General features: G+C 39.8%; 1 protein-coding gene across 9 annotated transcripts in view; it reads left to right on the top strand.

Moving 5' to 3' along the window:
• The window catches only part of LOC122993274 (receptor-type tyrosine-protein phosphatase N2-like), a 249,860-nt gene that overhangs the window by 46,600 nt on the left and 190,600 nt on the right, over window positions 1–12,660 (top strand). For all 9 annotated transcript variants that reach the window (XR_006406371.1, XM_044367283.1, XM_044367282.1 and 6 more), the window contains exons 4-5: window positions 8,982–9,096; window positions 9,702–9,846. Coding sequence is in view for 8 of the 9 variants with exons in the window: in XM_044367283.1 (XP_044223218.1) it covers window positions 8,982–9,096; window positions 9,702–9,846 (260 nt within the window). In the remaining variant the exon portion in view is untranslated. The remainder of the gene's footprint in view (window positions 1–8,981; window positions 9,097–9,701; window positions 9,847–12,660) is intronic.

Raw genomic sequence — 12,660 nt, 5'->3', positions numbered from 1 at the left:
CGAGGAATCGCTCTGCAATTGTAATAATTGCTATCTTAATCAATAAGGAAGCAGAGGAATGTTGGATTGATTTATTGTGTATGTGTGAAGGCAATATGTACATGGACACAAAAGAACAAAAGTCTTTCAACATGATTTTACAATTATGTCTGAAAAAAGTTTATAAATACAAATAAAGTTATTTCCAAGAATGAATGAAGGTTTGTCTTTTGTATTTATATCAAAAACTCAAAGCTGTTAGAGAACAAAAAGAGACTTTGAAACACAAGTGTAGTTTGCACTTAAGACTTAAAACTGGGAAACAGAGCATGACCATAGACATGAATGGAGTTCAGTTAAACAATGTACTGTAGGGTCAAACCAGCAACCCTAATGTTTAAAATCACTTGTGATGTTTTATTCCTCGATCACCATGTAGGTTATACTTACTGTATTAACGTGCCGGTTTTGGATTAGATTGGATTGGTAAATCTTTATTGTCCTCGAAGGGCAATTTGGTTTGCAAACAGTCGTCAACACAACCGATACACATAAAAATAGATAAAAAGACATACATACATATAATAAACATACAGTAGATGTCATTATAGTAAAGTTGCAATGAGCTATAATAGCACCAAGAGTCCATCAGTCCTTTGTTAAAGTCCTAAAGGTAACTGGTCTTCAACAAACTTTACTGTAACCCAAAGATTCATGGTTTTATGGCTGCTACATTCTAACAAACTGAACCATTTTAGTTGAGCTGCACATAATTTTACACACATTTCCTGTCTTATTTGGTACCATCGGAACTTTTGTGAACTTGTGGACCCAAGCTCGTTAGTATCTACATGCGATATACAGTATATGAGTAGTATTTCCCACAGAACTCAAAGGGAATGAGTAATAAACAATCTGAGCGAACATCATGGCTTAAATAGATCGAATAGAAATATTGTTTAAATTTGAATTTTTGTGTGGATCATGATCTGTGGCCTCTTCCTGATGTATTAAGCTGCTGTCACTGTATTTCACCACTAGAGGGAGGCAGAGACTCGTGTAACACCCCACTGGGCAGCTGTGAGCATTTCATCCACTTTCATCATACAGATTGGCTTTGAACGACATCAGGACCTCAGTTACACTGGAAAAAAAAAACGCCTGTTGCTCTCTATAGTTTGAAGAGAATGACAGAAAGTACAACACTTGCTTAGTGAGGAGTTAAAAAAAAACAGGGCTTTCACACATCCAAAATGGTTTTCTCTTATGTCTCCCCCCCGCCCCATCTTTCTTTTGAGCCTCCCTCCTTCCTCTGCTCCGGAGGAAAAAAAAAAAAAAAAACTGCTCCTCTGGTTTAATTCGCCGAATCGGCACTCGGTGGGAGAGCTGGGGAAATATTCTGATTTCACAGAGAGGCAACGAGTTTTGGAGGCATTTGTCAGGCGCTCTGAAGTGAAATGAATTATGCAAATGAGATGTTTGGCCCCGGCTGTCTGCAGAAGCCATTAGGGAGGACAAAACTCTAAAGACACTGAAGCATCTGCATTTCAGGCCCTGCCAGCCCACTGAAAAGATAACACAGTTTGCTCTCTCTTTCTCTCTGCTTCTCTTTTCCCCATTATAAACACACATGTGAACGTATATTCTAATCTTTCTTTCTTTCTTTCTTTCTTTGACGTGAATAACATCACATTTGATTGTTAATTACAAACTGTTAAAGGATTATTCCAGTTTATTACAACAAAGGTCTTATTTACATTTCTATTAGGTATGAAATCACTGATCTGTAACATGACAACATCGCTACGGCGAAGCTCAACACGAGCACCTTCTGTTCATGTCGAGTATTTCATACGTCGCATCTCCACCCCCAGCAGGCTGTCCTGTACGTTCTCCTCCTCTGGGGGATGTTAGTATCGTCACTTCCTGCTTGGCTGAGCTTGGTGTTTCCTTGTGGAGGGTGACAAGCTTAGATGCCAAATATCAACGCTGTATATAATCCACACAGTCGGCTGACTAAACTGTAAGGTCAGCAAGTCAAATTTGAACCAGGAAGTTGTTCTTTAAGCTGTGATGGATGTTTACAACGGTCGTAATTTCACTGTTTTTTCTTCTGGAGGTTTGTTCTCAGCCTGTCTGATCTCTAATTGGTCAAGTTTCTTGCCCTGTCAGACTTTTTTTTTTTTTTTTTAGTGATGTCACCATGTTCCCAGATCCCAGCTGTTAACTTGGTGAATACAATGGTCAAAACTACACAAGGTATAATACACCAGAATTATCCTCTAACATACGTGTTGCCTCTCTCTCTCTCTCTCTCTCTCTCTCTCTAATGGCTTTACAGGGCATTATGTAGACAGCCGTTGCTGCTGTTGTGTTCACACTCCTCCGTCTGCCCACACACACACACACACACACAGCAGACCTTACCTCCCACTCTAATGACACACTAAATGCCCTGCAGACGTAAAGCCATTTGAAAAGCCACCTCGGAGCTGCCATTAGCCCACAGTGACGACGCTCCTCTTCAGTCCATACAGAACACTGAAAGCCTACTTGACCTCCTTGTACCAACTTTGAGGGACTTTAAAGCAGCAATCTGTGTTGTAATATTATTGAATGTCTCTTTGGTTCTCCATGTTGATAATTGATTTACTACAACTGTCTTTTTGAGGGTCAGTTCAACAAAAAGCCATGCAGATAGTTTTGGTTTTGAGATTTCCACCCCCATACAATAGATGTGAATAGAAGTTTGTGTTGTGGTGCTAAAAGCATTGAAAGGTTTCATTTAAAAAACTTACCAGCAATGTCTCCTACCAAAAACAATTTCTTGGTTTCTAATCCTCAGACCTTCAATAGTTTTCACTGGAACTGTTTCTTCAGTAGAAAGGTTTTCCAATGAATATTGTTGACATTGAGATCTGTGAATTATTCAGAGCAAGCGGGATACATTACGTTTTGGTGAGAGTATTTCAAATGCCACTTTTAAAATGCTTGGAGCACTGAAAAAAAAAAAAGATCAATTTACCTCCTCTGTATTGGAGCGGTAACAAAAATATCAAAAAGCTTGAAACAGAACAGAAAATATTCCAACTAAAGGTCAACTTACAAGCTTTTTCTGGAGCCTTCTAAGTACATTTAATGGTCTTCTTCAGCGACTGGAGCTCAGTTTACATCATGTGACCTGAGTATAGAAGTTTGGTCACGTAATAACTCAACCAACAAGTTATTTTTTTTTATGGAGGAGGATGGAAACCTGATGGAAAACACATTGAAGTTGAAGCTGAAGCAATAAATCCAGGTCGATGACTTTGACTCTTTCCCAGTTGATGCTGTGACTGGTTTTGTTCTGGTGTTCACAGACAGCTGATGTTGTCAGTTTCCAGTGTTCGTTCATTCATTTGTCTGATGTTAGGGTTAAGGTTATTAAATAAGTGGTATTTTGTCAAACTACTATTTCCGAGGTCAAGAATTCACTTTCAAGCTTTAGTTAACTGTCTTTTTGGAGGATGTTTACAGCTGCTCTTATGAGTTCTCTTTCTGAACAGGTCATACTGTGGAGGTAGTTTGACGAACCTGTTCGGTTGTAAGTGTGTGTGAGGATTTGTTAGATAAAATGTTAATCTGCACTCTCACCTCGCTGCAATGAGTGTGGATTTGCTTCTAACTGGTCTTGATAAATCAAGTCCTGAACTGGCTTTCATTGTACGTTTTAGCCCACAGTTGCAGTTGCATGCCTCTTAGCCATTAATGGTTGTCAAGCACACATGTTTAATATCATTAAAATGCAGAACAGGTAGAAAATAAAAAACTTCTGTAGCTGAAAGAAATAACTGAAAAGTGAACCGGGGGTTTTTCCCCAAAAAATCAGTTTTTCCATTTATTTTCTAGGCACAAAGGCTATGACCTCTGACCTCCTCCTGTCTGCTTATATTTTTGGACATCTAGGAATAGATGCTGTTGCTCCTTCTGGACAAAATGCCAGCTGCAACCCTGAAATGAACTCTGCGTCTTCCTACCTTTTGCACTGCAGTCTCATTTAGTCATTGTTCCTATTCAGATGTGGAAGCATCTCACTCAAAGCGCCCTTTGCCTTCTACTTCAACCGGCCAGCTTCTGTCCACATTTCTGTGGTGGGGTTTAGTCTGTGAGAAGCGTAGAGTCACGCTGAATATCCTGGCAGGGGCTCCAGCGTTTATTAACCTGTTGTGTCAGATGCCGTCTGTTCACCCGCCGTTAACGCCCGTTTTCTCAGCCACCATGGCTGCCATTAAAGGCTCTGCTTTATGGCTCTTTGATAGCGAAAGCTGGCCTGACATGCTGTGCAGCTGTTAAAGAGAGGCTTGTGCCTGATTCGCGGCAGTTGGGTTCATAATTCATTTTGCAAGGGTCTAAAGAAGGTGTCTGAGTGCTGAAATGTTAAGAATCGAGTAGAATGACGAGTGATCCAATTAGATTCACTCCTGATTGAGGCAGAGGTGCAGATTCGGTTGTTGGTTGACTGTCTACAATATAATAAGATGTTGACAGTAGTAGTGACTCGTTCTGCCAACTGAACTCAGCAGGGAAATGTGCTGTTTTCACTCAGTCGATTCTTACAAGATCTAAATGTTATAGACTGCTGCACAAAAAGAAGCTCGGTCTCCAAAAGAATGTCTCAATCAGACATACGTTTCAATAAAGTTTGAATGCACTGACTGTGAGTTGCTTTGACAAAAGTGTCTGCCAAATGAGTCTTATGTTATGTATTTGAAACTTGGATAAGAGGTTCAGAAGGAAGTCAGTTTGATGGCATGGTATTGAAAGTAGACTGATGTTGACATTGTGCAGTGAAGGTTGTCGAAGTGTGAGGTGGACGGGAAACGTCTGACCTCCTCTTTTGTGTTTGCGTTAACAAAGATGTTCGAGTGAAGAGACAGATTTTAACCTTGGTGGACAATAAAGTTGTATTGTGTTTTTTTCTGTTATGACAGTTGGAATTAGGAATGCACTGATCTCATGGATCGTATCAGACGTGACCGATCGGAGTCTTTTATAATTATACAATTCACTGTTTTTGTTATGAGTTACATTCAGTTACGGTCAGAACATTAACTCAGTTTTTAGTGCCACAGGAAATCCGTGGCCTCATGTTTACCTACAGTGCTGGATTTGGAATGGACTTCCCCAAAACTTTGGGCAAACACATATGGTTGCTGTTATGTGAAAATCTTGTAACCCAACTTCTGGTGATTTTGATGTTTTCATTTCAGGTGAAGGATTAACTGCTTATCTGTTTGATGAATAAACTCCATGTACAATAGGAAAAGTATATGTTGCCGTGTAATATATTGTACCAAAGTTAGCATAGAGCTCATTTATGTTTGCAGTTACTCGGCAGGTCTTAATTACACGAAAACATACCCACACTGACAATACACTAAACATACTGGAAATTATGCATGACAATACAAAATTAAAGATCCCCTCCAGACATGTTTTAAGACATACAGAAATACTCTGCTTAAAACAATAATGTGTGATATAGTGCACCCACCCCCTCACAAAAGAAGACCACTTTAAAATCCTTAAAATGGCATCTACTCCTTCTCCCTCATTGAAAAATCCAGAATCTATGAATATGTTCTCAGTGTTTGTGCGCTGGAGGCCTCAAGTTTCCTCATCACACTTGTGTAAGTTGAATATTGAACCACAACTGGCTCCAAAATAGTTGCGATGTCACAAATCTTCCTCATAGGCCTGCCCCTTATAGTTAGATTTTCAATGAGCAAAGAGAAACTTTCCATTTTCAGCAGATGAAGGTGAACACAGCGTTCTAGTGTCAAACTCTGCACAATGAAGCTCAAACATCTAACTGTAGGAAAAATAAACACATTTTTGAGTGGAGGGGGACTATAAATGACTTCAACAACAGATAGAGTCAGCAGTTACAGTCTTTGACTTTGGGTGTTTCTGCCCCCTGACTTACTGACATGCCTGATGGACAAGCTCTGACCGAGGAATGTTCTTTCCTCGTGAAAACACGAGAAACAGACTTCCCAGCTTCCCGTTTTCATTTTAAGTGTGCGTCCTCTGTGCCGGACATACATCTTGTGGCATCACATCTGGAGCTGCAGTCTGTATTACTTGAATCTTTCAGGAACATCATCGCTCATCTGCCAAATGCCTCGGTTCATGTTGTGCTTTGCGCGGCACGGCCATATTTCCGGTAACATTTCGTTCCGCTACCCCATCTGCTGTTGGCGCCTGCTCCTCTGTTCGGTTGCCAAAAAACTGTGTTTGGATGCATGTTAAGCATAAGAAGCAGACGTGAATGCCCAAGCAGCTCATCAAGCTTGTCCTTTTGTACACTCGCTGAAATGGAGAAGAGATTTTTGTTGTTGTTGTTGTTTTTTGCTTCGTCACTGATGATGATACTCTTCACTTAAATGCACAGGAGTGTCTGGCTGACATTGGTGCTGAGACATTTTGACAACTAGGTAATAAAAATGTTACCCAAAAGACAAGAGGCATAAATGCCCAAGCTGCTCATCAATTTGTCCTCTTGTGCAGTTTTTTTTTTTTTGTTTGTTTTTTTTTTGAGAAGGCAAATTGTTGTTGCTCAGTCACTGATGGAGAATCAGGCGTGATACCAGACAGGGACAGAGATACAATGTCAAAGTTCTTTACACAAAAGTAATCATAATCACTTTAGACATTTAGATGAAAAGTTTCTCTACATATCCCATGTAAATTATGTTGATCTATGCAGGTATATTTTACCTGAACCTCACCACTTCTCTCCTTTTTGGTTTTTGGTGAAATGCAGCAGGCCTTTTTTTTTTTTTTTGCTCAGTGTCTGAATCAGAAGCACCTCCTGAATCAGAGTACACTTTTTCAAGTACAAATGTCTTAATTATATATCCACAACTCCATGGATTCAGACTTTAAACTGTAGTAAATCGTTTTGAGTACAAGAATGTTTGTTGCCACGGCTCCCTCCATCATCCCAACATCCGCCGTATATGCTAAACTTTAAAAAGATTTAAGGTTCATGTATGTGTTGTTTGGGGGGATGAGTTCTCCCAGCAGAATCCATGCACACCTCCTTGATGAAAGTGGCTCTAATATGAATATTTTGGTGTTTACCATATATTGATGTCTTATTTTGGGTAAATCTCTCCTCTGGTATATGACAGTGTGATGGGTGTTCATCCTAAAAACAGCTGATATTCAAACACGGTCTGAAAGCAGATGTGGTGTCGACCATGTTTCATTATTAACAAAGCACAAGTGCTGCTAGCCTTTTGCATAATATAGGATTCTTGTCCTTGTACATCAGACTGTGGAGGTCAAAACTAAACTAAAGTTGGTTGCAAAGTGAATGTTTTCATGTTTCAACTCTCACTGTTGGTGAAGATTATTGGAGCTTTTAGCCCGTTCATCTCAGAGTCCCCAAGTGTTAGAGGTGTAAAACTGGATATGTTTGAATCATACACATAGTAGCTTTAAATGACTATATTTAGACATGTAGTCAGGACCTGCTTCACATATTTAAATGCTGCTGAAACTGTAGTTACATATATGAATCCTAGTTGTCTAAAAACCCTATTTTTTACCTAGTTTTAACCTTTACGTCTACACATCTTTTGATCTACAAATCAATTAGTAGGTGTTTACTGAGAATATTAATTTCTTATTTGACTAACTGATTGATTGATTTTGGTCTTTAAACCTGTAGTGTGGAGGTTTTGTCGTCCCCTTCTGGCATTTAGAGTAATTACTAAAACACTGTCGACACGTGCTGTTATGCCAACCGGCTGGTCTTACCCAGCCAGCGGCTCCTCACAGCTCCGAAAATGTCGGAGAAAATTTCCAAATAGGCGTTACTTGGATAAATTGACCATATGTTGGGAATCTAAATAGTTACTTTCTCGCATACTCAGCATGCCTTACGGTCTGACGAAGATTCCTGAGGGCCGAGCACCCGCCGGGATTGCATCACTACTGGGGCACTAGTGCAGGAATGTCGTATTAGACACCAGATTTAAAAACTCTGTATGCTGTGAAATACAGAGAGATTTAACTGGTGGTGATTGGCTTAATCAGCATTGTGTGAACTCAGTTGGCAAGAGCCTGAATGTAACAGACATTCATTTATATGTACAAGTCCCGCAGTCCAGCTTTAAGTTATAAAAACAAGACAAAGGAAGATAATAATTAATAGACACAGTACATATACATACATGCACAGCATATATTTACATGCACATACATATGTACATATACATACATATATGTACATGCCCCCCCCTAAAAAAACCCCAAAAAACCAAAACAAAACAGGAAACTGATTAAAATATTGACTGAAAAGGTGTAGGCTGATGTCAGGGCTTATTACAGCTGCCCTTATCTACTACACCAAAATTTTCCCTTATTTGGATTTGTACAAGAGTCACAGTCATGCTCATTACTTTACAATATGACAGTGTCCAGACATTATAAACGGCTACTGTGGCTTTAACCCTTGACCTTCCTACTCTCGCTTCTTTGTCATGTTGGCGATGTAAACATCCGAGAGGGCTCGTCGTGAACCGCGCTGGTTAACGGCTTCAGGTAAACTCCTGTAAAATGAATTCCCAATTAGCTCATCAAGCCCGTACTAACTGAACTGTGGCAGGAGGAGGAGGAGAGCAGAAATGTTTTCTGCTTAGTCACTGAACTCGGTCACCAGAGTCTCCAAGGACACCGTTGCTGTTGCCTCGTCTCCTCTGCTAATGAGTGACCTAATGAGTTTAGAAAGACTACTGCATGCTCAGCAGTTTCTCTTCCCTTCTTTCTTGAGGATACTTGCTGCATGTCAGCTTGGATTTTTTCATGCATAAAACTCTCTGAGTATCCTCTTGCGGTGTTGCTCACCAGTTTGATTAAGAAGTGGTTTCTTTTCATGGATGTACCTCCAAAAAGCAACGATTTAGTTCCTGTGTGTTCTGGTTTCTAAAGGTTCTCTGTGTTTGTGTCTGTAGGTCTGACCTGGGAAGACGACACCACCCAGCAGGTTCTGTCCAAAGAATTATCCAAACTGAGAAGGATTCCCTACAGACTGCCACAGAACGGACCCATCTACAACACCGACAGCAGGTCAGACGTTCTCCCAGTTTACCCATCAGTAGCTCTGTATTATTATTATTATTATTATTATTATTATTATCTGTGGAGATGGTTGCACTCTTCCACCAGGGTCCAATAAAGTTTTGAATGGTTTCAGTGGAGACAGAAGTGTTCAGACTCCATTTAGTCCAGTTTTTGTAGTTTATTTTTATAGTTTTGTATTAGTATTTTATTTTATAGTTTGCAGTTTTATGTGTTATGTTAATTTTTAAGTCACGTTGGTTGCTTTGACCAGAATGTTTCAGTCTTTGTCTGATTGTTTCTAGTTTCTTCGGTGTGTTCTCATCTGAGCTGCTCGTTTAATTATTCTTTGTGTGTGAGAGCTGATGTAGCTCAGCTGTTTGAGAAGTTGGTTTAGTTACAGAGAGGTTGTGGCTTTTAATCCAGTCTTGACTGTTAAAAATGTAACTGAACATAGGTTGTGAATGCCAAAAATTTGGATGTGAAATGACAAACTGAGGAGAGATATCAGTAATGACCTCTTAAAGAGTAGTTTTGTCGATGTACTTTGCTCTAAAATACTCTATTTGCCTTCCTCTCTCCATCCTTTCTCTTTCTCTCTCTGTGTCTTTTAGGCCGGTAGCTGAGGCGATGGACCCATTAGACCAGAGGGTGAAACCAGTGGAGGTGGAGCTCAGCAGAAACCTGCAGACGTACCTCCAACGCCTTGGCCTCCTCCCTAAGACTCCCTCTGCTGCCGGCCTGAGCGCCCCAGGCAAGGTGAGGCATTCCTGGTTGCTCTATTAGCCTTGTCTGGGTGTCTGTGCTACACTTCCACTTGAGGATTTTGATTGGTTTTGTTTTTTTCTACAGTTTCTCATATTCACATAGCTGTTCAGTGTAACTTGATTGCTGATAAAACCATGCTTCTTCATTTTTAAAGTATTTTCAAACACATTTGTTCATTATTTTCTTTTCTTCATAAAGTCACCTATTAAACAGCTCTTTTTCTGAATAGTTAATATTATAGCTCCTTGCTCAAGGGCAAGGTTTTGAATCTATACTCTGTATATGTCTAATAACAATAAAATATAGTGTTAACATGAATTTTATTTTTCTTATATAGCGATCAACCACTGCTGTCTTTATATGAACCCAAAGTACTGCCACATTGCAACTTTTTTTTTTTAAGCTAAATTAATTATTACATTATTATTCCACAACTGAGCTCCATATCCTGCTCAATCAGTCAGATTGTTTACTTATTTGGACATTGTTTTGGTGTCCATGTGTTTCATGCGCTAGGTGAGGATCACTGAATGCAGTCGGTTTGCATTTAATTGCAAAAAACAGAAAAATGGCACGAGGGATGATGCAGAGGAGGTCCAGCATTGCACACTCAATATTAGATTTCAAGATATTTTGAAGTATTTAAGGTTTTTGGGTTTGTTATTCAATGGACATGCCAAAAATAAACAATACATCTCTTTAACATTGGTTTATTTGATTATAAATCATTACATTTGCAGACAATTTCATATAATATGGTGCAATCATAATCAAAATGACCTACAGTATATACAAGGGGGGACAGTGAAGTCTTTATCCACGTTGCTCTATGCTGTCAGTGATACCTGCCGCCCTATTAATGAGCACAGTTCTGTCATTTTTCCACACTGTTGGGAGCTGCTCTGCATATTTGACCTTCCAGGTAAAAGCACAAAATCCAATCTAGTAATAAATTTGTAGTGCAAGATGTCAGACAGTCCGAAAAGTAAATGAAATTCATATGAATTGATGTCATTGAACTTCAGCTCTTGTTGCTCCCTCCCTCAGATTTGAAAGGGGGAAGAGCAGGTGGGGCATTTGTTTTTTTTTTTACCCCAACGTCTGTACCCTCCATTCATAGCCACCTGCCTCAATTAAAACACACACATACACACGCAGCACACACTCACACACTCAAACAAGTAAAAACTCCACACAAAGACACAAACACACACACACACATACACCTCTTCACGACGGGGAGTCCGGTGTCATCCTTCCTTGTCACTCTGTTCTCGCTTCTCCGTCCTAACTGATGGCTTCTCCCAGCATGACCGTTATGAGTGAAATAATACCAGCAGAGAGTTCAGGAGTTCAACGCTCTAATTAATAACTCTCCACGTGACCGCCTCCCTCCGCCCATGTCCCCTCCGCTCGGGGCGAGGGGAGAGCGAGCTTGGCTGAATGGCGGAGGCCTTTCTCCTGCTGGGGGATTGTGCCAAAGACTCACAGAGTACGACGGCATGGAGCCTGCAGGCGTCGCTCCGGGCTCGTGGCCTTTTTTTTTTTTTTTTCTATCCAGGTTCACGTGTTTGGTGAAAAGTAGCAGGAGGACTGAAGGGGTCCTGGAGGGCACAAGTGGAATAAACTGCATCAGCTGCGTGACATAGATGAATAAAGATACACAGGGACTGCTCACAGAGAAGCAGGAACAAATACCAGAAGGGGCCTCAGCACATACAAATCATAAAGAAGTATGACGACTGTGAGGAACTTAACCGTTTATGTCGCTATTGTTATGATAATTTTACCGTTACTCAGGCTTGTACCATCTCTGTGCTCCCAGGTGGGCGTTAATGGAGCTGCCAGTGACAATTTGCTTTTGTTGTAGCTGGATGGATATGTTAATATGATTGCATAAATGGATCCATAACTTGTTTTTTTCAAAAAATGGGTTTTATTTTCATGTCAATAATCATTTTATTGAAATTTTAGATGAAAGTCTTTCATATTAAGGCAAAATGTGGATCCTGCATTGAAACACTCACTTGGTTTGGCTCAAAATAAACATATATGTATAAACATTGACTTCCTTTAATTCATTAAAGTGTACATGTAGAGGATTCAGGTCTTCGCCAACAAGAAAACAGTTTTATAGATACGATTTCCATATTTTTTTGATAGACTGAATCAAGAAACCTGATATATAATGAAAAAGAAAAACCCAGCAGAGTAACAGAAGCTGCTCAGGCAGGATGAGTGTGAGCTCAGCATCGTTCTGTTTTGCATTCACTTCACATCGATGCGGTCGCATACATTCACCCCAGAGGGTTTTCTGAGTGAATTCACATCTCTGCTCATTATTTTCAGGACAGTGTTTTAGTCTTAGATGGACAAAAAGCAGATGGGACATTTGTCTTGATCCCAGAATCTGCATAAAGTCCAATTCTGTTGCACTCAGACACCTATTGGAATAATGAAAAGTCATCTTCTCTGTAGAAATGTTTAAAGGGCCAGTCTGTAGGATTTAGTGGCATTTAGCGTTAAGGTTGCGAAGTGCGACCAATTGAACATCCAGATCACTCACAGCTGAGTCACAGTTTCCCAGTTTGCAGCTTTTACCTGCAACTTGTTTGTTTGATGTTGTTTTCTTGGCCATTTATTGACAAATACATTTAAAATGATTTTAAATGCATTATTAATGTTAACATTAACATTATTTGAAAAAATAATCATTTATTTTGAAATAAAAACTGAAACCGTCCCTGTCGCACATACTGAATCTGCACAAATACACATTTAATGCTAACAAAGTACCTATTTAAT

This window comes from Thunnus albacares, chromosome 12 (assembly GCF_914725855.1).
Source record: "Thunnus albacares chromosome 12, fThuAlb1.1, whole genome shotgun sequence".
Taxonomy (NCBI): Eukaryota; Metazoa; Chordata; class Actinopteri; order Scombriformes; family Scombridae; genus Thunnus; species Thunnus albacares.
Note: the sequence above shows the minus strand (reverse complement) of the source record. Positions and strands in the feature narration are given on the sequence as shown.